This window comes from Sander vitreus, chromosome 1 (assembly GCF_031162955.1).
Source record: "Sander vitreus isolate 19-12246 chromosome 1, sanVit1, whole genome shotgun sequence".
NCBI lineage: Eukaryota > Metazoa > Chordata > Actinopteri > Perciformes > Percidae > Sander > Sander vitreus.
The window spans coordinates 26,501,710-26,526,574 of NC_135855.1; the positions used below are offsets into that span (position 1 = coordinate 26,501,710).

Here is a 24,865-nt window from a genome sequence, read left to right on the forward strand (position 1 = left end):
GAAAGGACTATGTTTCTGAAGTGCCCAAAATGCTCCTCCTAATGATTAACCATCTCTTTCCTTCCTGACATTTGTCTTCATTAGACTGCATCTACTTCATGAAGTCAATTTGACGGTCCTTTAGGGTTGGTAGCCCTTGTGTTTGTGTATGTTGGTGTCACTGTGTTGCTGGTCTGACTTGTAAGTGAGGATCTACTGTACTTTGTTACCATGTCAGTCTGTGTGTGTTGTTGGTCCAACAGGTCGGTATCTACAGTGTCACCATGTCAGTGTGGACGAAACGTGGGAATTACAACCACGAATACCACCACAAACAGACCAAATATGTGGTTAAAGAATACAGCAGGTACAAGTTACACTCTAATGCTAATTATAACTGAAACATTAAGCATTAAAACAGTAGTATTGTAACAGTAGTAAGCTTTGCCTAGGTGAAAATAGTAAGGCTGACCTGGTTAACATTAAACTAACACCAGTGCCAAACTAACAGGCTCATCCTCAAAATCAATATGATAGCTGATCAAAGGAATTTAATGTAATAGATCAGTATTGGCTGTATTTAGCCAAATCCAACTTGAGTCCTTGGTAACTTAACTGCTTTCTGATTTTGACAGCAGTCAAAAATTTCAGTTAAAACACTGAAACCTAATTTGCAATGCACAGAATTGCGAGTCAGTGAACTGCACAGTTTTGATGAAGGTCCTGTATTGGGAGCATACATCAGTGAGCAGGTTGAGAAAACTGCTCTGAATTTTAATATTTTTCATATGCTTAAAAGAGGCTGTCAAAACTCAGCCAAACTCTGAAACTGATGCCTTTTTCCACAGATATACATTGGCCTCTCTGGAAAGCTGTATTATGTAGAAAAATAGTCCAGAAATCCCCAGTTGTCACTCTAACAAACTAGCTGATGGGCGCAAAAATATTTTGCTAACAGATTTTCAGTCACATTCTGCAGCTGTTTTGCGCTGCTGTGATTGGTAGAGTGTTTATGTACATTTTTGTTTTTGTGTGCTGTGTTTCATGTCTATACTTACCACTTCAAAAAAATCTTATTCTTGCTGCTGATCACTTCTTCTTGCTTCTTTTTTTTTTTTTTTTTTTGCTAATAAGCAGCTAACCAGCACACAAGTCTGACCTTTGTTTGACCTCATTTAACAAAGTGTTCAACGACAAGTGTTGAATTATTTTTACTCATGTAGCAGCAGTGCTCGTTTAGAGCTTATTTCCCTAACCGATTCTCTTTTCTTTTATTTCAAACTCAAGTAAGTATGAAGCTTGTGTTTGTAACATGCTCTTAACACTGATTGACTGATGAAATATAAGTTAACTATTGTATGTTCAAAATGATTGATTATTCTACAGACTAGACAACAATTCCAGGCACATTTAAACAACCACAAGAGAGGATTTGTTTTTTGTTCTCTCAGAAAACAGGCCTGTTGCCAGGTCTAGGCAGCCTCTCGTGGGTTGGGCCTTCGGTGACATAGTCTAGTGCTGAATGTAGGATTTGGCCATGCACAAAGAGATTGCGGAAAGCAGCAACAAATGGAGGATGTTAGGGTTAGGAGGTTAGTTCCTTTCAAACAGCTGTGTCAGCCACAATGGTTTATGAAAAAAACTGTTGTTGTTGTCAAGAAGGCTCAGCTTACAAATATGCATTTATTTCTAGAGATTATGAAGGCCTAATCATATTTTACATGCCCAATGGTGCACAAGCAGATAATAATAACCACATGTAAAGCTAATGACTCTGTGACTCTGAGATGCCATGTCTTTAACACATATGTTGAACAGTGTTCAGGTGAAATCCTGTAATGCACCCTCCTAAGCTAACCTCTTAAAAGCTTCTCTCTTTGGTGCTCAAGGATCTCTGATGTCAACCACGTAAGCCTTCCTATGAAATTGTTATTAAGTTGGTGTCTCTTAGTCATAGATGAGTGTGTGTTGATAGCCTGTAAGGTTAGGCTCGGTCAGGGAGGCTTTACTTCTCTGTCCCTACTATTGAAAGATCTTGGAAGGCGTCCTGCATTCTTAGCATGAACCAGGTTCACACCCTTAGGCCTAATATTGGTGTCGTGGCAGGGATTAAAAGCACCGGGCTTTAATGCTTGTCAGAGGGGGGGAAAAACATTTGTGAAAAATAACAGTACCAGATGGGATTGGTAGATCAGTACTGATTGACTTTACTGATAATTTAAAATGTAGGTGCACTGCTCAGAAGAGAAAGGTGAGCTGTCCTGCAGAGCTTGCTAGAGGACCCCATCTTTGCTCATAGAACTTTGGTTGTAATGGATAACCTTTATTTAAAAAAAATGTAAACTCTTTCACTTAAAAGTATTGTTATAGTTATAAAAACGGCAAGAAACAACGTGGAATCTGATCACAAGCCCTGTCAAGCACTGCCTATAGACTGCATACAGCCTATTGCACATAATGTATCAAAACAGACTAACACACAGCACTAAATTGTTATTTTGGGCAGCGCACCCTTATATCAGGCTAATGTCACATCATAAATATTTTCAACAGTAGGTACATGTTCAAAATAACATATATTTTTTAAAGAATTTACTAAATTCTCAGCCTGTGTACAAGGAAAACTGATTGTTAGCAAAACTGACTCCCTGTTTTGTCTTTAGTTCTGAGGCGATGGAGGAAAGATATGAGCACAAAACACAATCTCGCATCCAGGAAGTGGTAAGAATCTATACATTTTCCCTATCCAGACGTGCATATAAACATTGGATGGAAATTGTGTGTAATTATCTGTAGCTCATATTGAGACAATGGTAGTTGAACTACATTGTTTTAAAAAATGTTTAGGTGTAAAGTTTATTAATGTTTATTTGTTATAATATGGTACTATAGTAATAGGATAATAAGGCAATATGGAGAGTGTGAGTAAGAGCAGTATATTATTATGTTGCTTAAGCTATTGGGATTCTTGTTTCCCTGTCTAGGTAAGGACAAAGATGGGGGACAAATATGTGCGTGAGGAGCCTATGATCAGGGGACCGAAGTTCCTTGTCAGACTCAGATCTCACACCGTGTTTGAAAACACTCCAATCAAACTCTTCTGTACTGTTGGGGGCTTCCCCACACCGGATGTAAAATGGTGAGTACGAACTAAACACCTGTTTTTCTTTTAACATGGTAAACTTATACTAAAACTAACTAACTTTTTACTCAACTGTATACTATTTTATGAGAAAAAGTTGGCCTAGCATCTCTCTTTCTTTTCTTTCTTTTTAGATATGATAGTAATTTGATTTGATATTAACAGTGATATTATGAAAAAATGCTGCTAAAAATGTTGTCTATTATGGTTCCACGTCTTGATGCTGGTCAGCAGTAATTGTTCTCTATTTCAGGTATAAAGATGGTGTAATCCTGTCCATGTCCTCTGGACAGTACCTGGTTGAAGCTAAAGGTGGAATCCATTCTCTGGAGATCCCAAGGTGAAATAAGTTTAAAAAAACCACAGACTTTAAGATAATTTAAAAGGTCCCCCGTGGATGTTTTGACCACTTGATAAGCTGGTTTTCATATTAAAAGAGGTACTCCACCAACTTTGCTCATAAAGGGTCTGTTTACTTGACACGGTTTAAGTACTAAAAAAAGTGAAAACAGTTGTATAATATCTTCTGTGGCTCTGGAGGGAGCTTTGTTAAAGTCAAAATTCAAATGAACTGCAGATTTGAAGTTTAAAAGATAAGGACGTTTATAAGGCAGAACAGGTCTAATGAAAGATGCTTTTGAATTGCATTATACAAATCGTAGGATCTATTGTTTTTGAAGCTTGGCCTATAATAGGGATTAAACGTCAGGATATCTCAGCCTCTACTGCACCAATTCTTTACTTCAATTATTTTTTTAAAATGAGTCTTGCAAGTTCCCCAACTTTATATAAGTGCAATACTAAAACGCTGGAATAACCCTTAATTGCATCTTATTTTCTACTAATCACGCAGCAGCTTACAGGAAACATGATACACATTTGGGCTGACTGTTTGTGGCAGTATAATGCACTATTAAAGACAGCAATGCACCAATAAAAGAATAAAGAGAAGACTACAAGCAGATGTAAACAATGTATGTCTCTAAACATTTAAAGCAATGGTTTGGCATTTATATGTTTGTTAGGCTTTGAGAATACAATTGCATTTTTACTGGGTTTGTAATTCATGACTCACTGCTACACATAACTATTCATGACACTTGCCTACTTGGATACTGACTACCTTATCACCTATCCCAAGACTTTGTATTCTTGTCAGTCCCATCAGGGTCGCGACACAAATTCAAACGTCAGAGTCAGCTGACTGACTGCTCTCCCTCCAGTCTTAGGAAGCTCAGCTGTTCCGAGTGCTGACCTCAGTGCTACGTGATCCGCCAGGATTCTTTCAGTCATCACTCTCTCCTTGGATCCAGTCACCTTTAGCTCCTTCTGTCTGTTACTTACACATAGTTCAGCCAACAGCAATTCATCCTTTAAAAAATACTCCTTAACCCCATCACCCTCCTAAGTGGTCTACAACTCACATGACTATTAGATAGATCACCATTTGCACTGAATGCTGTGGGTTTTAAGTGAAAAATATGTTTTAAAAATAGGCTGGAAGACATTGGAGGATGGTTCATGACAGACAGAGAAAATGCAGAATCCCCTCCCCCACCATGGCATTCCTGTACACCCCCTCTTACCATCCCTTCTCTCTCTCTCTCTCTCTCTCTCACACACATGCATGCACACACACACACACACACACACACACACACACACGCACACACACACACACACACACACACACACACACACACACACACACACACACACACACACACACACACACACACAGTTGCACCAGTGTCACTGTGCTTTTGAAGGATTTACTGAATGCTATTATGATTCAAAATAAGAATACATTTGCTGCTCTCCCTCAGCTCACTGCTGCAACTCACAGTAGTCACTTCCGCCAATAAATGTCAGTCATCAACTTATGACCACACCAGCCTACGCATTCTGCACGGGTTGAAATTCCCATGTTAGCTGATACTGGTGTAATATTAGGTTGTGGAAAAGTTGGTGAAAAGAGCATCAGGAAGTGAAAGAGATACAGAGAAGGACATCAATATGAAGAGACTTAAGGATAAAAGAGAGATTGAAACAAGTAAGAGATTGAACTCAGAGGTTGAGGTTGGGCTTTCATGTCATGAATGCATGGCATGCAATGACAGTGACACCAAAAATTACTTTGACCCCTGTAGCAGCCCTCTTGTGCCACTTAGTCTTTCTCTCTACATATCTCCAACAAGCCTGTAAATGCAGTTTTTTTTATGTTGGCACCATCTGAGGACAGAACTTGATTATTTAGATCAGAAGCTTCTGCAATTTGCTTGGGGCTTGCTAAGATTGTCGAACATCTGTGGTAATATGGCTCTAGAGGGAACAGAAGCAGCAACATCTCATGAAATATGATAATTTTTGTTTCAGTTTCAGCTTGCTACATAGTTACGTTCATGAACAGAGTAAGCATACATCCTTGATTAGTTACGAGCTGTGATGGCAGCGGATGAATGGTTCAAAAACACTGCAATCGTGGCTCCAAACAGGAACTGTTAGAGTGAAATGGTGGATGAGGAGGAGAATATTTCGAGCAGCCCTGTTGAACACAAGTGCTAGTCGCAGCGGCAGTGAAGTCTCCACAGCACTTGCTTGCAACAAACGATGCAAAACAGTAAGGAGATATGACCTGAGTTACCTCAAATTTGGATTAAATTGGAGCGGAACGGAGGAAGTACAGCGTGGCTGTGGCTTTTAACAATGAATATTGTTTTTAGGAGTAAACCTGCCTCCTGCGTGAAGTGGCCGTAGCTGCTACTCTATTTTCTATTTTAACGTGGGCCATAATGGTGGTACTTAGAGAGACTAATATTTTCTGAAGTGGTACATGTTGAAAAAAGATTGAGAACCACTGATTTAATGGAAACGTGCCAATCATAAGAGACACAGAAGGTGATGTACTACATCCTGCATCCTTACTGAATCTTTACTGTGCCCGCTCAGCTGCTGATTATCCCTTGCAACTTGCATTCATAATGCATTCATGTGGCAAATTATTGCTCATTTGGTGTATTAGTTCTATACACCTTGTAAAAGCAAATCCACACTGGCACTACTTCAGTGGTTTACAGTTAGTCCTGTTGGAGCAGATCCTTGTGGATATACAGTAAATCTGGTATGTAGGCATTTTTCATGTTTTTACAGATGACTGTAAACATTACTAACACATTTCCACCCAAGGCTTGATTTGGTGACTACAAACAGTCGGATAAAACCCTGACTCATGGTGTCATTTACTCATCTCTTCTAAGAAATCTTTTGATCAAAATACAATGACAGTCCTGAAAGGTATATTGACCTGAAAACTTGTGTTTTATTGTGTATTTATAGATGCTCAACTGATGATACTGCCCAGTACACTGCTGTGGCTTGTAACATCCATGGACAGGCCTCTAGTCAGGCCTCCATCATTGTCAAGAGTAAGTCCTGAATACCCTGTATCTGATGTTATAATGTGATGTTTATCATACTGTCCCACCAGAACATGCTGATTGGCAAGTCTGAATGCAGTAAAGCCAGATTTGTCCAGTTCTGGTTTGCATTACCAATTCCAAGATGGTATCTGTGGGTTCTATAAAAGTCTTGAAATATCTAAAAAATGACATCCAATTATTGGAGGTCACATTTTCAATTTACAATGGCAGCTCTTAACCCTTAACTCAAGATATTTTTTGGACACAAAACATTTAATGGTAAACATAATGAGTCACAGGACCAACTCTGGCAGAGCTAAAGTGCATTGTTACTTAAAATCAGTTATATTAATAACATTTCTAGTGATTGTTAAATTTCTTAGCCTTTATTGCAACTGGCTGCTGTTAATAATGATGAACTCTTGGTATGTTTGTTTTTTATCATGTAGGGTTCAGGGAGGAGGAGGAGTCCTGTTCATATGCGTGGTTGCCTTACACAGGTAAGCATCATAATTACCACCAGCTCCAGACATGCTCCACATGTCCAGAAATGACAAGATCAGTACCACTACTACTAGGCTATAAAATATGTCTCTCTTTTCTCTTTTCGAAGTAGTATGTGAAGCAACAAGCCGTTACCGATAGGCCTGTTCCCATCTTTCTCTCATTCTCTGTCCCCCCCCAAATCTCTCAGCTGCCATGCTTCCCAAGATCCAGTACACTAAAATCAACATTACTTTTCTGGAGAAGTTTGGGCCAGTGTTTGCCACTGAGGGAGAATCTGCCAGTCTGACTGCTACCATGACCCTGAACCCCAACCTGGCCAACCTGCAGCCTGAGGCACAGTGGTATAGAGATGGTAATTGTTATGAAGTAGCATTTTATGACAAAGTAATTAGACTTTTATTGCTGGTAATATACACAGTCTGCCACCGTGACTACCAGACCCAATCTATTCGACATGAAGCCAGAGGCACAGCAGTGGAAAAATGGTAATATGTTACAGACACCATTTTCATTGCTAACTAATTATAATGAAAGTAGTTAAATAGACTCTGGCGATATACCCCCAATTTATGAGTAGTTTAATTTGCTATGTGTGTCTGTAGACATTAAATAAAAGGGACCATGTGGGATAAAAGCAAATTGTAATCAGGTTCATCTTTTATATTCAAAATCACTACATGCAGTCAAACCTAATGAATGTATAGATATTGCTACATTAATTAAGAATGGAGGTTTCTAAAAAAAATTATGCAGGAAGGGGCACTGAATTTATGATCCTGTCTCATTTCCAGACACACGTCTGTTTGACTCTAAATGGGTGAAGATTGACACTGGCAGAGGAGTCACCACATTGACTCTTCCAAACCTCTTCAAAGACGATGAAGGCCTTTACACAATACGGATGGTCACTAAAGGAGGCAGCGCAGAACACAGTGCATTTGTCTCCGTCTCAGGTAACAGAGACTCATACTGGGGGTTTATTTCATTGTTATTGATTTGTTCTTAACATGATGCAACAGAGTTTACAGAACTATGTTACTATACATATTTAAATATGCGTTATATACTTACAATATGATTATTAAAATGTCACTATCACTTCCTGTGTAGATGGTCCTCCCCCAGTCCCTGGTGCACCTGGTGCTCCTATGGACATTAAGATCCACGATGCCAATAGAGATTATGTCATTGTGTCATGGAAGCCCCCAAATACCACCACAGAGGGACCAATCCTGGGATACTTTGTGGACAAGTAGGATTTATTGACATAAACACCATAAATTGTTGAACTGACCAACATAAAGACTGATTACTATACATGTAAGTCATCACATAGAGTTTGCTTGACTATCTGTACAAATGAAGGGGTTATTGTCTTTACGTACAGCACAGGGAATCCTTCCTTTTTCTCTACAATGGACTATTTTACTATACTTATCCATTCATTTTAAGTTCTACTCTACTTTAAACTTCTTTTCTCATTTTCCTGTCTCTTTTCATTTTGTAGATGTGAGGTTGGAACTGAAAACTGGACCCAATGCAATGATCACCCCATTAAGATTTGTAAATACCCAGTGTCTGGGCTGTTTGAAGGACACTCCTACTACTTCAGAATCAGAGCAGTCAACTCACAGGGAATCAGCAAAGCATCCCGCATGTCTGATCCTATTGCTGCACTGGACCCCACTGAGTTTGAGAGGCTCCATGGTGGGTTTAACTGGATTAGTATAGAGAAATGTCATCCCTTTGTCTTTATGTAAATGTAATTATGTAAATGTCTTTACATAATTTAAAGACTTGAAGAAATGTGTCCTGTAGTCACTGACATGCCAAAAGTGGCTGCTGTTTTGGTATGCTTGTATGGAATCTAAAGTAATGATTTCTGACATTATCATATCAATAAATGTCTGTTTTGCTACTTTCGCTTACTGACTGGACACAAAAGAAGTTAATCATATAGCCAGTTCATGAAAGTTTCCACATATTTAAAAACAAAAAAAGTACAAATTTGTGAATTGTACAGTATGACAGTAGATTAGAGTACATGATTCGTTTGTACCTAAATTACAAAGCAAGTAAATTAGGTCTACTGACTATAGATGTCACAAGTTTTGTTGCTCTTAGTATGTCGATGAGAGGTGGTTGAAGTGCAGTTATTCTGCTGCTCTATTACAGCATCACTGAATTATAAAAAGCTTAAAATTATGGTTTAATGTACATAGTTTACATTTTAACATACTGCAGAATTTATTGTGCGTCTGATAATTTTGCTTCACTGACCAAACTGCTTTCTAAGACTCAGTTACATCTAAGGGTCGTTGTACAAAGTTTGGTTTATGTTTGAATAATGTGCCCTTCCTTGATTAGTGCAGCCTTAAAAATGAACTTTACTAAAAGAACAATAAATGCAGTTCTGTAACTTTAACATGCACCTAAAGCAGATGATAGGTGATAATGTTGTTTTTTTTATCTTCCTGTAGCCAAAAAACTTGGAGGAAAACTAGATGTTGTGTCTTACCATGATGATGTCGAAGGTGAGTTTTTCCTCAAATGAACACATATCTATATTATATATAATCTCTATAATATCCGTATAGTATAGTATAACATCTATGTGTGTGTGTGTTTCTGTTTAGCTGACGGAAAGCCCCCAGGTGCTCCATCAGGAATGTATGCCTCAGAAACAGACAGGACATATGTTGTCCTGAGCTGGAAAGCTCCTGCATATTCCAGCAAGGCTCCCATGTGGTACTACATAGAAAAGGTAAAAAACAATGTCACACTGTCACCAATGCTGCTTCAGACCTTAAAACTACCTTTCTGGTAGTGTAAGAATGCATGTTCTTCTGTATTTGAAAGTCCCTCTCTACTCCCCCTAGTAAATCTGCAATGTAGTTTGAAATGAAGAGGTCAAAGGCTGTCGTTGGTTGCTTGTGTGCGCAAATTTCTCATACTCCTTTTTCTCGTTGGAATTCTAGGGGAGGATTACAATAATAGGATTAGTTAATCAGAAGCACAATAGAATGGTTTGAATACGTGCATTTGTATAACAAATACTGTACACTGCTTTATTTGGTCCTACAATATTGTCATTCATAAGCTGACTTTTGTGTTAAACACCTCAATTTTGGTGCCAAAGAAACCATTTAACCTCTATATGACAGTATACAGTACTATTCTTCGTATAGCATAATACATTATGTTTCCATGTGTGATGAAAATAGCAGTTTTCCTTCTGCAGCTTTCTGAACTGCACTAGATCTTATTATTGTGAACTGACTAGATTAATCTAAACAATTACTAAAGATTTGCATTAAATTCAGGCTAAAATGTAGCACAACATTGCATTATGTGTGGATGTATAGTAACATCAGGTATGCTTTTTCTCTCTCTCTCTCCCTCTCTCTCTCTCTCTCTCTCTCTCTCTCTCTCTCTCTCTCTCCCCCCCCCCACAGTGCATGGCAGACAGTGGTGCGTGGCAGCGTGTTAACACTCAGATTCCTATTCGCTCTCCCCGTTATGCTGTCTTTGACTTGGCAGAGGGCAAACAATATAAGTTCAGAGTTCTGTCTGCCAATATGTATGGAGTCAGTGAGCCATCAGAGCCAACTGGACCTATCGAGACTCAGGAACTCAAAGGTCTTTTTCTGTCAATTTCCTTTCATTGTTACAAACATTTCTACAGTGGAATAAATCCACACTTAAGCTGCTGTTGTGTTTTTGTCATTTATTCTACATATTTACACTTTTACTTTTTGTTGTCTTCAGGTGTGCCATCTGCTCCCGGTCAGGTGATTTCTACCAGGGAAACAAACACCTCTGTCCTCATCCAGTGGGCTCCTCCAAAGGAACCCAACAATCTGATTGGCTACTACATCGACCAGTGTGTTAAGGGGTCTAAGGACTGGACCTCGGCCAATCACAAACCTCACAAGAACACTAAGTATGTTTTCAACCAATCTTTGATTTTTGGTTACAGTGTTCAAAAGTGATACTCATGCATGTGATTCTGTTTGTGCAGGTTTGTGGTTAGTGGTCTGACCACTGGAGAAACCTACATGTTCCGTGTCCAGGCTATCAATGAGCTGGGTCTTAGTGATGAATCCCAGGAGTCTGCACCTCTGACTGTTAAGGCTGCTCTAAGTCAGTATTGGCATATGTTTTGAATCATTGTTATTGATGATGATGGTGACAATGATGATTATCTGCTTTGTAATGTCTCTCTGCTGGACTGTGATAATGATTTTGAAGGTTGCGAAGTACAATTATTGTAATTATAAGTATCACAATTCAGAACTGCCTTTTCAGCCCACCCCTCTGCTCCTTACGACATTGCAATGCTGAACTGTGACGGCCATTCAATGGTTCTGAACTGGAAAAAGCCTTCTCACTCTGGAGGAGCAAACATCAAGGAGTATTATGTGGACAAAAGACGCAGTGGAACAACCATGTGGAGGGAGGTTCACATCCGACCAGTCACAGAAAGACTTTATAAGGTACAATAATGTCTGCTGTTCAGTTTACCTAAAGCGTCAAAACACACTGAAGAGGGAGCAACAATTTTAGCATAAATTGGATACAAGTACTTAAGTTGGTTGTTATCTGATACCACAACAAAACTTAAGTCACATACCTACTTTCTTTTAACTAAAGTTTGGTTTTCCACATTTTAAGAAAAATATCTGGGTCAGATTGGATTACTGGATAAGAAAGCTATTAAGCAAGATATTTCATGCTGGATCAGCTTGTGTGAGTTTGAAAGGTGTCTTGCTTATTGATGATTGCCATGTTAGTAACCATGGTAAAAAATGTTGACAGGTGGAGGGCTTGACAGAGGGAGCAGTCTATCAGTTCCAGGTGTATGCAGCCAACATGGCTGGCCTCGGAGGAGCTTCTAAACATTCAGCCGACTATAGCTGTGAGGCCTGGACTATGCCGGAGCCTGGTTAGTAAATCTTCTGACTTCACACTGTCATACTTTGAAATTTGCCTAAAAAATATGAAGCTCATACAAGTATATGGCAATTATACTCATGTGTACCAAATAGCCTTGAGAATAGGGAGTAAGAGAGTGAATAATGTCATTGAATTGTCCACACAAATACAATCAAATACAAATGTGGGTTTGTGTCTCTTCTCCTCTCATTCTGTGTGTCCTTTAGGCCCTGCCTATGACCTGACTTTCAGTGAAGTGAGAGATAATTCATTGGTGGTTGAGTGGAAAAAGCCTGTCTATGCTGGTTCTGGACCAATTACAGGTTATCATGTTGAGTATGCCAAGAAGGGCACTTCTGACTGGACCACAGCCAATGAGACAGCTGTCAGTCACCGCTTCCTCAAGGTGAGAGCATCTTCAATATGGTTTATAGTTAATCTATTTAAGGGTTACCAGTATGATTATTTATCTGAATTTCTTCCATATAATAGTATCTTAATAAACTTAGCACAAAAAGTAAGGACATTTGTGTTTGGTAGATTATTTCGCTGTGGTAACAATGCTTTTTGGCAATACATCTTATACTGTTGGAAAGCCTGTTTAGTTCCCTTTCAAATGGTGCCCCATTTGTAAGGAACATGCATTTGTGGGATGAGCAGCAGCACTGAGTATGTGGGTTGCGCCCATGAAAAATTTGCCAAATCTTCTCTGCCAATGCCAAACAGCTTATTCTGCCATTGACTCGTTTGGTGGATTGGATGATTCTACCTACGGTAGTTGGATCGTAGAGTCAAAGTGTGGAGAAGACGCGGAGAACGCTATGCTGATTGCTACACCGATAGAGTAACACCTTTTGGTGGAGGCAGTGTGATGGTGTGGGGCGGCATCTCCCTCACTGTAAAAACAAGGCTTGTCATCATTGGAGGCAATCTCAATGCAGAGAGATATAGAGATGAGATTCTGCAACCAGTGGCAATCCCATATCTCCAGTCTGGGACCGAACTCTATCCTCCAAGATGACAACGCTCGCCCCCACAGGGCGGGGTTTATCAGAGACTACCTCCAGAATGTGGGAGTGGAGAGGATGGACTGGTCTGTCAGCAGTCCTGACCTCAACCCCATTGAACACTTATGGGATCAGCTTAGGTGTGCTGTTCGTGCCAGAGTGACCAACACAACCACGTTGGCTGACTTGCGACAAATGCTTATTGAAGAATGGGATGCCATCCCACAGCAGTGTGTGACCAGGCTGTTGTGGCTGTGTATGGTTCTTCCACACGCTACTGAGGCTCCTGTTTGTGAAATGAATAACTTGTTAAATTGCTTTGCTTGTTTCTTCAAACTTCATCCAATCCACCAAACACCAAACGAGTCAATGGCAGAATAAGCTGTTTGGCATTGGCAGAGAAGATTTGGCAAATTTTTCATGGGCGCAACCCACATACTCAGCGCTGCTGCTCATCCCACAAATGCATGTTCCTTATAAATGGGGCACCATTTGAAAGGGAACTAAACAGGCTTTCCAGCGGTATAGGATTTATTGCCAAAAAGCATTGTTACCACAGAGAAATAATCTACCAAACACAAATGTCCTTACTTTTTGTGCTAAGTTTACATTGCAATTTGACATAAAAGTTGTGTGGAGAAATAATAATAAGTTGAATAATTGATTAGTTGATAATTAATACATTTTCATAATTGATAAATCGTTTGTCCTTTTTTTAAGCAAAAATATATTTGGTTCCAGCTCAATTGTGAATGTGTGTTGAATTTCTTAGTCTTCTATGACTGTACATTTAATATTGTTAGGCCTGTTGATCAACTTGGGCTTTAGGAAATTGTGATGGCCATTGTCTGATATTTTATAGACTAACAATTAATCAACCAATTTATCAGTAATTAAAATAATTGTTAGTTGCAGTCCTTAAGTTATGCCATAACTGTTTACATTTGTTATAGTTTTTCTTCATTAGACATGTGTTACAAAGTGTAAAAAAGACACAGAATATAATTTTATTTAACTTTGTAAAATATTATTTCGGAGAAACTTGATGCTGGTGTAATAATGTCAGCACTGCTGAAACAAGTTAAAACTGTTGTACATGTGCTCCTGATGCTACATTGTATGTTGCTTATGTTAATATGTTCAGTTCTGTGCTTCTCTATACTTTTGTCTCTCCATTGGCTCCTGTTCGCTATAATATTATTTTCAAACTTCCATACATTACATTTGAGCCTTCTGGACCAGCCTATAGTGTTCATTTGAGCCTATTGTCAATGCAGTTATACACTTATATTAAACTGTGTGACACTGACATCTAGTGGATAAAGTAAACAGTTACTGGCTGAGCAAAACTAAGAAGGTAGATGGACATGCTTGGTTTTAGAATGAAAAGTGGTAGCAATTTAATCTCATATGTGACACAGGCAAGTCAGTCACCCTATCAAAATGATATGTATTTGAGTACCGTGTAATGCAAATAATATTTACCAGCCTAATAAAACAAGGATTGCAAAACAGTACAGAATAATTATGAGTGAATACAAATTATGTGAATCTATTTATTACTAAAACGCATTGGGTCTGGGTGTTAGTATATGACACATTTTGCAGTAGCTACTGGATCGCAAAATTGATTACTGCTGTCACTTTCTCATCTGCCAAATAAGTTACCTCAGAAATCTACTGCAACCGAGTTAATGCCAGTTATTGTCAAGATTGCCCAAACTGATGACACCAGTTTAGAAAAAAAATTTAAATATACTCCCTTCACCAACGCTAGGTTGTTTTCTTGTGTGTTTGTTTCCTAGGTAACGAGTCTGGAGGTGGGCACTAGCTACGTGTTACGAGTGCGTGCGGTCAACGCTGCAGGAGTGGGTATGGCCTCAATGGCCTCTGATCCCGTGACTGCCAAGGCTGTAGAAGGTAACATTTATTCACAAATAGTAGGAGATTATCAAAAATGTGTCCTCAATTTATGAAAAAGGCATCCCTTTGAAAAGACGCAACATAGCCAATACATGGCTTTGCTAAATTGGAATTGTGCACTCTTTTTGAAAGTGCTAGAGGCAAGATGAAAGTGGGGAACGAAACAGACAGTTCTACCAAAATATAAAATCTACCAATTCCTTCTGTGCCTTTTTTTGGAGACTGAAACGGGTGCAATTTAAAAAATTGTTTGTCTATGTGTATTCAAGGATCCCAGGAGGTATCCTGTGTTGTGGATGAGAAGTCAGGCGACATTGTTCTGTCATTCGAGTCCTGCCAATTAAACGAGGGCTCTCAATTCATCTGGAAGAAAGATTATAAAGAAATTACAGATTTCTCCAAAGGAGTAGTGATTAAGACCGAAGGCAGCCAGTAAGACCACACACACTAAAATATCTGTGTGTACACATGTGAACAGTTGGATACTGTGAAGAAAATGCATTGTAAAATCTTAAATGTGCACCATCTGTCTGTCTGTCTGTGTCTCTCTCCTGCCCTGCATCGTAGTTCAAAGCTGATCTTTAAGAATGCAGAGAAAGAGGACTTTGGGACGTACTCTGTTTCTGTCACCAACACAGAGGGAGTGTCATCCAGCTATACAATCTCTGCTGAAGGTAGGATTTACCAATCACTGTGTAAGTGGGGCTCTGGTGCTTAACCACCCGGCTGAACTCTGGCTTTTAAAATGTACAGAAATTAAATCCAACACGAAAAATTCTCTCTGCATCCTAAACTTTTGAATATATTATGTTTCAGTTATTTACAGCCTAGACTGACAGATGATTTATTCCTGTTGACATACCGTAATTTGAATTGTTGCTATTATTATCTCCATCATCTCATCAGGATTACATTTAATTATATTTAATATGTGTTTCCTCCATCTGTTAAAGTTGTGCATGCAAATATCTTTCATGCCTTGATCATTGAATATCTGTACTGCAACATCCACACATTAAAACTACACTATTTATCGAAGAACTGAGTCGATGTGTAGGATGAAATCAAGATGAAAGCAAAGACACAGTGAATAAAAACAATCTCACTGGCATGTAGGCAACAAACAATTTCATTACACATCTGATGAATACTGGGGGGGCTGTGTGTGTGTGTGTGTGTGTGTGTTTGTTTGTTTGTTTGTGTGTGTGTGTGTGTGTGTGTGTGTGTGTGTGTGTGTGTGTGTGTGTGTGTGTGTGTGTGTGTGTGTGTGTGTGTGTGTGTGTGTGTGTGTGTGTGTGTGTGTTTTAAAACAGCATCTTCATGGCAAAGGGCTTTATGTCAGGAAATTTCACAATATTTTTTCCTGCTATTGCACCACTTTGCTACGAGGCTATACCATTATTATTCAGTGCACCTTACACTGATTGCTTCCCATTTGGCCTACCGTTTTTTCAGCCTAACTCACAAGATTTTCCAAACTCCTATTATACAAGGTTTGATTTCTTTCCCTTAGATCACAGGTACTTGAGAAGGATCCAATAACCAGCCATAAGAATAATGTATTGTCTTTCCCATGGCGTATTTGCTTCAGTCTTGAAGTGTCTGTGCATTTATCTGCCTCTTAAACACAATTACAGTAGTGACTTCTCCAACTCCAAACTTGGTACTTGAAACACCCGTCAAAGTACATGATAAAATTAATCTCTGTACTGTGTTTGAGATGCATTTTAATTACTTGTTTGCGCCCATTGTTGCATGAAATGAATAAGCTGTCTCTTTATGTTTCAGAGTTGGCAAAGATGCTGGCACTCAGCTATGATATCAGACACCCAAGTAGGTACCTCTGGCTGACTCTTTCAATCTTTCATAATCTGTTTCTCTTTGTCCCTTTTAATCTCTCTTCTCTCACACTTTTTCCTCTGCTCTGTCTAATCTGATTTTCTCTCTCTCTCTCTCTCTCTCTCTCTCTCTCTCTCTCTCTCTCTCCATTTATCAGTTTCTCCCTTTCATGCCTTCATTTTGCTTTGTTCTGACTCACTTTGAACCTTTCAGATTTATTTTTTCTTTTCGGAGGACATTTCTCTTATTTGATCCAAAAGTCTTACCTGCTTTTACATCACCTGCCTAACCACTATTCACCTCACCTTTTGCCTCCTTTCCCCTCTCTCTCCTCTCCTGTTACTAATAAAGTACACCAGTTTGGTCAAGTTATTAGTACATAAGTGCAATAATGTTTTTGAACCTGTAACCTTTCTTTCTCCTTCTCTCTCCTCTAGTCATCCCGCTGAAGTCAGAGTTGGCCTATAAGATTTTGGAGAGAGGCAGAATGAGGTTCTGGCTGCAGGCTGAAGAGATTTCTTCCAATGTCACCTACAAATTCTTTGCCAACAACAAGGAACTGTCTGGAGCTGATGTAAGATACACTGTACTGTAGTTTAGGGCATGGACACACATTAGGGATAAATGGAAAAAAATGACTTTCTGGCTTCAAGCTGAAAGAATTATCTGTCTTCCCCTGATGTACGCTGACCATAATGCAGTCAGCTGCATGTTGCAGCATTAAAATCACAATAAAGAAAGTATCCATATTCACAACAGCCAACTCTATTTTTCTGCAGCCCAACAAGATGGGTCATGATGTCTCTTCAGGTATTATTGAGTTCATCATGGACCATTTCACTGAGGAAAATGAGGGGACATTTACCTGCCAGATCACAGATGGAGGAGGCAAAGCACAGAGCTCACTGGTTCTGATAGGAGATGGTAAGAGAGGCCAGGTCTGATTTCTCACTACCAGCATCTCCACTGTCTTTCTTAACTGGTCAAACAACATACAATATACAGCCCTGCTACTGATGAGAAATCTACCACCTAAGAACGGTGGACAATAGCACATTTTTCCACTAAGGTTTTACAGTGGTATTAAATCACAACCATAATTAAGGCAGGAATGCCTTTTTTTTTATTGCAGCTGTTGATGCAGTATGTTGAGTCGACGGGTGCAAAAAGGACTTTTAAAAATCCTCATTTGCCTCCTTACTAATCAGTGAATATAATAATAATACATTTTATTTATATAGCGCTTTACATGGTATTCAAAGACACTTTACAGTAAAGCCAGCACATTAAGCACATAAAAAATAGATAAAGCAATGAAACGGACACATAAAACAAGCATATTAAAAGCAAGTGAAACAATAAAACCAGCAACTAACAGTGAATAATACATGAGACTATTGTAGGTGGAAGGCTAATCTGAAGAGGCGTGTTTTGATGAGTGATTTGAAAGTGTCCAGCTCAGTAGAGTCAAAGATGCGTAAAGATACGGTAGAGAGTTCCAGAGGGAGGGGCTGCGATGGTGAAAGCTCTGTCACCCCAGGTACGGCACCCCAGGATATGCTGGCAAGCCTCAGCCAGAATAAACACAGCCTGTTGAGACATGTTGTATAAAGTATATACAGTATGTGCTTAACTTACTGCATCTCTAGCATAAGAGACTACATTAAGAAAATGTATTCAGTTGATGAATGCAAAGGTGGGTTTGAAGCCGTTGTGTATGAAGGACACTTAGAGATTCAAATGAAGAAGCCTGATTTAATAAATTACGATTCTCATACAGAGGACTATTTGCTAGCTAATCCACTGACAGAATCTGTAGCAACTACTGGCAACACTTTGATCTTTTAATTATCCTGTGTTTACGTGTATCTGTATGTGCACACAGCTTTCAAGGCAGCACTGGCGGAGGCTGACTACCAGAGGAGAGAATACATCAGAGTCAAGGAGGGTAAGAAATACAAAACATCATCCACTCTTAAGCTTGTATGAGCTTCTACTCTGCTTAGCCTGAGACCACTATGTTGCCTAGGAAACAACTAATCTAATGATGAGTGTACAGGAAAGTAACAGACCTGCATTACTTTTTTATGTAAACAATATTCTTACACACATACAAAAAATAATCAAAAATAAAAATAGAAGTCACAAAATGATCATACACTTACACAATTATTAGGTCAATATGAATAAATTGTTTTGTCTTTCCTTGAAATGTAATTTCCCCTTGCGGGATTAATAAAGTATGTCTTAATCTTAATCTATGTCAGTCTATCTAAAGCAAGGTAGGTTACAATCTCCTTCAGCCATAAACTCACACAGACTATTTGCATATTTTTTCCAAAAGAGAGCAATCATTCTCCTGGCCTGAAGGAATCTAAAAGTCTACCAGCATTGACTGATTAGAATTGACAACTAAGTTCTCTGGGTGTATACTTAAAATGCATAGCTTCACTTGGAAGTGAACATTCTTACATTTTTTCTTACATCTGGGATATGTTTTGCGTAGTACTTTCCCAAAATGACTTACATTTGAGCATTCCCAAACACAGTTGGTGATAGAACCTGCATTACTTTAAGTTGAAGTTGGAACCTTAAAACTTAAAATTGACCTATTTGAAATGGCTCGCTACATGACAAAATAAGTCCCAAATGTGTAGATCAGCTACCACACATGCAAGTGTTTCCATAGTGGTATTTTGCATTTTAACATTATAGTTGTGCATATAAGGCAGGTAATATAGCTCATACAATCAAGGTCCATAAGTAATTTGTTTTTAGCTCATGTTTTCCCTGGGCCTTTCTCTCCTGCCTTTATCTACCACAGGTCCCCACTTCAGTGAGTTCCTGTCACTTCAGGTTGGAGATGACTGCTCTGTCAGTTTGGTCTGCAAGGTAATCACAGCTAAATCAATCAATAATTATTGAATATTTACACTCTAAACAAATGGGAGTCTGACTTCAGTGGATAGCTGATGTAGGGTGTGAAAATACTGTGTAATGATAAGGTCCAGATTTAAAATAACCAGAATTACACTGTCAGGATTTCTTTTTGGCTTTGTTAACATGAAGCACATAATTAAGACAATTTTGAAATGAAAGTATTGTTCATATCCCTCGAGACAGTCAGTCTGTCAGTTTAGCCCAAACAACTGCATTTTGAATAATTTAGAAAAACAAAAAGACACACAGTAAATTAAGTGGGTGGATGTTGTGACCACAGTATACACAGCAGGCATTAACTACTTTCTTTTCAAGCATCAACCATTTTTCCGAAATAGGCTTAATTTGTAGTCGGTGTCAGTGCTAAGTTAGGGTACAATATATTTATTAAAAATGACTACAGGCCAAAGTTCTCTTGAGGGAAATAGTGGATTTTTTATCCATGAGATGGGGTGACACCACATAAAGTGAACATTCCACACTTCACTGACTTGAATTAGTATCTGGTAATGAGTTATAAATTCTGAGGTGTGCTGCATTAATGGCATTGCTAACAGGTTTCTCTGAGGTGGAACTGTATATACACAGAACCTCTCTAATGGCCAAGTGTTAAATAGCCCTGTTTGCCATGAAAAGATGAGTTGCACATTGAATTTGGGACTTATAAGTGACTTTTAGAGTCAGATTAATGGGGATAGTGCAAAAATGCAATTCTGAGACTTAATTTAGGATGTGATGATTTGATAGATAGATGCTATAAAAGAATCAAACACCCCTCTTCCTATTTAATTACGTTTTTTAATGTTTTAATAATATGTGCGATTATGTTTTTATTGCAGGTTGCTAACTTGAAGAAGGAATCAGCGTTCCACTGGTATAAAGAAGACACAGAGATCATCCCTGATGTAAAGCCTGACCTGGGATCAGGAGTCTGTAAACTGCCCATTAAACTGGTAATTTCACTTTTGTAATGTTAAATCTTCTGAATTCTGGGAAACCAGATACATTATTATTATTTCTATGCAATCTATTCTATTATTATTTATACATGCACATACCAGGATGAAGCATAGTGTAGTTGCTTTACTTAGTCAAGGCATGGATGCTGTATTTTTTGTTCACAGATGTGGGTACAAACATGCTGCAACGCAAAACAATTTGGTGTTTTTCTGAGGATCCAAAAACAAGAACACAATGATTTCAGATTTAGAATTCAACAAATCTGCATTCCCTATGTCCCCTACATGATTTTATGTGTTTCCTCCTTCCTTCCTACACTACGTTATGTGTCTTCTCCAGTTTTCTCTGAAGACAGCGGGAGTTTATAAGGCCACCATCAGTGATGACAGAGGAAAAGATATGAGCCAAATTGACATCTCGGGAAAAGGTAAACATATCTGTCTTACTTAATTTATCTTGCTGATTAATTGGGGGATTAATTCACTGACTTGCCAGCTGGCTGGTTTTCTAACTGAGCAAAAACTGAAAAAGAGCTTGTTGCTCATTAAAAACTTGGGAGACAGGAAATCCAAATGATTACCCTGTATCTGTATGTGGTAAACTAATGAATTTTTAAACAAAACAAACCCCAACTTTGTTTTTTCAACTACTGTATAAAAATGGTTTTTGCCATGTGACAATTCGCTCACCTGCTGGCTGTATTTATTCCTGAGAAAATCCATTTGAATGTTCTTATGTGAAAGAACTTAGGCTGATAGTCTGTAGCACTTTAAGCTTGTACTTTTGTATGTTTTGATGGCAGAACTGAATATTACTGTCCTTTTCAGATCCTCCTTTATCCTCTCTGTAATGGAGGTTAGTACGTATTAAATCAGACCTTAAGGGAGAGATTATCTGACAGATACAGCTCTACACACCCATTTTATTTTAATTGGGATGCCACCAAAGAACATAATTTAGAACATGTAGTTATTTGGTTGATAATGGAAACAGGGATACTAAGTCACAGGGTATGGAGACAAATTAACTTTCATTTGAACTTCTTCTTTACTGAGCTTTTAATGCAGCCACGAGAGGGCAGCATCATGACTTTCCCATGTCCTGGCTCTTTCCATGACCCATGTTTTTTTGCCTCTCTTCTAGTCTTTGACGATGCCATAAACAAGATCAGCCAACTGGCTGGTGGGTATCGGCCTTTTACACACACACACACACACGCATGCACACACACACACACACACACACACACACACACACACACACACACACACACACACACACACACACACACACACACACACACACACAATTATTGTCTCACTAACACATATCCATATTAAAAAAAAGTTTTAAATATCACCATCATCATCCTTTTACCGCTGAAGGGATCAATTACATATTGTCTAAACATGACACAATCACACTACATTGATAAGAGATTAAGTAGATCCATCCCCAGGATCATATATTTATGTTTATTAAAATCCCACTGCCACACATGCACACACACACACACACACACACACACACACACACACACACACACACACACACACACACACACACACACACACATGTATCAGTGTGTGGCAGAAGTTGTCATGCTGGAGGCAGTTGGCCATCATGTGGTGAAATCCCTTTAAAATTCCACTGCGCTGTCACAGTGACAGTGTGTAGGAGCATCTTACTCCTATTTCAAGAGAAAGTAACTTGACAGCTCTGCGGCAACTGTTACAGCAGTGGTTGCAGAGGAGAAGAGGGTACATTACTGTGATAATGGGAAACCATAGTGATATGACCAGGTGGATGACACACTTGTACACTTGTAATGTGCAGTGAGCAAAGTCCCACACAGACATGGTTTAACACTCCCTTTTAGGTATAACAGCTTAAAAGTTTTTAAAGCTTCTGATGTTTGAAGCATTTTATTGAATGCAGCATACCAACAGTCTGCACTCTAAAATCTACACTCTGCTTCATTAGTACAATTCTGCTCTCCACGCTGGATAAAGGTAACATCAAAAGGGAAGTCTTAGGATAGATACTACAAATGGCTACAGATGGAAGTTTTATTTTTTTTATTTTTTTTATTCTGAGCAATAAAGTGCATCGTGCAGCAGCTATGGAGAGGCCAGGTTAATCAGCAGCAGATGAAAAATATGTATTGGATTCTCATTTCAAATGTGCCCCTCACCGCTATCACCTCCATCACCTCTAGGAGCCAGTGCAGCGGAGTTGGTGATTAAGTGCACAGCAACAGGCATTCAGCTGCAGTGTCACATGAAGTATTACACCTCAGAGATGAACATCACCTGGTGTCATGGGTAAGAAATTATATTCATAACACTACTAAGACTGCCACTACAACACTAGCAACAACTACTACTACTAAGGAAGAAAAGAAGAAGAAAATGACGACAATAACTAAAAAAGTATTTGTAGCAGTGCTAAGGAAGAATAAGAGTATTCTTTTAAGTTTGTCTATAAACATGCTGACCACAACCTTTTCTGTCAAGTTAAACTGCCGGGAGTGACAAAAACAATAAGCAACATAATGAAACTTGTGATGGCTATTGGCAAGTGTTTTCATTATCTGGGTTATTGCAGCAAAATTGACCTGTTTTGTGACAAAACTCCCACCCCTATCATTTTCTATAAATAAGCAAGGTTTTTCTGCACTTAAAAGCACTCTGTCGTACCCTGAAGATTAGCCTATAAAATTTGGAGGGAGGAGGAATAGAGTGAGAGAGAGACTGGACAGAAGAAAGATAGAAAACATGACAAAAGGGATGAAGAGAAAGAGAGAGAAAGAGAGAAAGGGGACAGGGTAGTAGAGGCTGTTCTGTTATAAAATTATTCAAACAACAAAAATTGGAGTTTTTGGAGATTGGAGATTAGATTTTTTTACATCTCCCGGCTTTTTCTGTGTGTGTGTGTGTGTGTGTGTGTGTGTGTGTGTGTGTGTGTGTGATGGATAGAGAGAGAGAGAGAGAGAAATTGGTATCCCTATGCGTAACATTAGGCAGGCATGTAAACATGATTTTCCATTACCGCAGGCGTCACCTGCTCACAAACACTACATACACACTAACCTCTCCTGTCTTCTCCTCAGTGAGACTAAACTCTCCCACAGTGACAAGATGATGATTGGAGGAACCCCTGCTATGGCAACCATGGAGGTATTATCATCTCCTGTACAATACTAAACAGTATATGCCTCTTAGGTGGATCATACATGAGTAATTTCATGACAATAAAGACCCTCAGGCAGTGGCACTGTTGCTTAAAAGTCCTCCAAGTGCCTTTGTAGAAGTGATACCAAGGCAACTTTGAGACAAATTAAACAGGGATAGCTAATGAATATTAACATCATACATTTTAAAATTCATTGAACTTAATTATACAGCGCATCTTCCTTTTGCTTTTTGTCAGAAAGCTTTATAATTGTAATTAGCCGGTACTGTAGATGAATGAACCTTTTTGTAAACCATGAAATAAAGTAGAAATAAACAACCGCACACTGAGTAGTTAATGGGTTTGTTAATTAATTGTTCCACAGGTGATTGAGCCAATGGAGAAGGATAAAGGAATGTACTCCATCGTGATCACTGACCGTGAAAACTCACATAAACGTACATTGGACCTCAGTGGTGAAGGTCAGTTTCTTTCTCTCTCTCTCTCTCTCTCTCTCTCTCTCTCTCTCTCTCTCTCTCTCTCTCTAATCTCTAGTAATAATGGGAATGGAAACAACACAGTCTCTTGTGTTTATGGAGTTCTTGGCTTCAGTCTGTAGTTTAAGACGTTGAAGCTATACTCCAACCCAAATCTAAACATCTCTCTCATCCCCGGATGCTTGGGACTGGCTGTAAAAAGTTTGCAGTACTCCTCTGTCATTTACAGGTTTTTTTGACAAATATTAGATTGGATGTCGCATTATTCCCCACATCATGTTCTGAAGTTCTGCCAGAAGTAGTGTATTTCTATTTTTACCAAATTATGTTAATTTAGCTGCTCCGCTGCGGTTGTTCAAGGAGCAAGCCACAGCCACCATTTTAGCTAGGGTTTAGTGTTTTAGTGGAGTATCGCTCTAAAAATAAAAATGAGGAAACAATTAAGTGTTTTTGTCTTTTACAGTATATGAGAAGGCCTTCGCTGAGTTCCAGAAACTCAAGTAAGACTACACTCTCAAATCCCTTTCTGTATATAATTTAGTC

At 38.8% G+C, this 24,865-nt stretch overlaps 1 protein-coding gene across 1 annotated transcript in view; it reads left to right on the plus strand.

The window, feature by feature from the left end:
- Positions 1-248: 248 nt before the first annotated feature.
- The window catches only part of myom2b (myomesin 2b), a 30,604-nt gene continuing 5,987 nt past the window's right edge, over positions 249-24,865 (plus strand). The window contains exons 1-33 of the mRNA XM_078250621.1: positions 249-346; positions 2,643-2,700; positions 2,964-3,118; positions 3,375-3,461; positions 6,458-6,546; positions 6,990-7,040; positions 7,235-7,399; positions 7,839-8,000; positions 8,158-8,299; positions 8,555-8,754; positions 9,528-9,581; positions 9,684-9,811; positions 10,503-10,686; positions 10,816-10,990; positions 11,069-11,190; positions 11,356-11,543; positions 11,866-11,992; positions 12,210-12,388; positions 14,795-14,909; positions 15,182-15,344; positions 15,480-15,586; positions 16,701-16,745; positions 17,189-17,325; positions 17,531-17,675; positions 18,637-18,699; positions 19,576-19,643; positions 20,531-20,644; positions 20,991-21,078; positions 21,795-21,833; positions 22,870-22,975; positions 23,764-23,830; positions 24,211-24,307; positions 24,786-24,822. Of these exons, the coding sequence (XP_078106747.1) occupies positions 264-346; positions 2,643-2,700; positions 2,964-3,118; positions 3,375-3,461; positions 6,458-6,546; positions 6,990-7,040; positions 7,235-7,399; positions 7,839-8,000; positions 8,158-8,299; positions 8,555-8,754; positions 9,528-9,581; positions 9,684-9,811; positions 10,503-10,686; positions 10,816-10,990; positions 11,069-11,190; positions 11,356-11,543; positions 11,866-11,992; positions 12,210-12,388; positions 14,795-14,909; positions 15,182-15,344; positions 15,480-15,586; positions 16,701-16,745; positions 17,189-17,325; positions 17,531-17,675; positions 18,637-18,699; positions 19,576-19,643; positions 20,531-20,644; positions 20,991-21,078; positions 21,795-21,833; positions 22,870-22,975; positions 23,764-23,830; positions 24,211-24,307; positions 24,786-24,822 (3,740 nt within the window). The 5' untranslated portion in view covers positions 249-263. The remainder of the gene's footprint in view (positions 347-2,642; positions 2,701-2,963; positions 3,119-3,374; positions 3,462-6,457; positions 6,547-6,989; positions 7,041-7,234; positions 7,400-7,838; positions 8,001-8,157; positions 8,300-8,554; positions 8,755-9,527; positions 9,582-9,683; positions 9,812-10,502; positions 10,687-10,815; positions 10,991-11,068; positions 11,191-11,355; positions 11,544-11,865; positions 11,993-12,209; positions 12,389-14,794; positions 14,910-15,181; positions 15,345-15,479; positions 15,587-16,700; positions 16,746-17,188; positions 17,326-17,530; positions 17,676-18,636; positions 18,700-19,575; positions 19,644-20,530; positions 20,645-20,990; positions 21,079-21,794; positions 21,834-22,869; positions 22,976-23,763; positions 23,831-24,210; positions 24,308-24,785; positions 24,823-24,865) is intronic.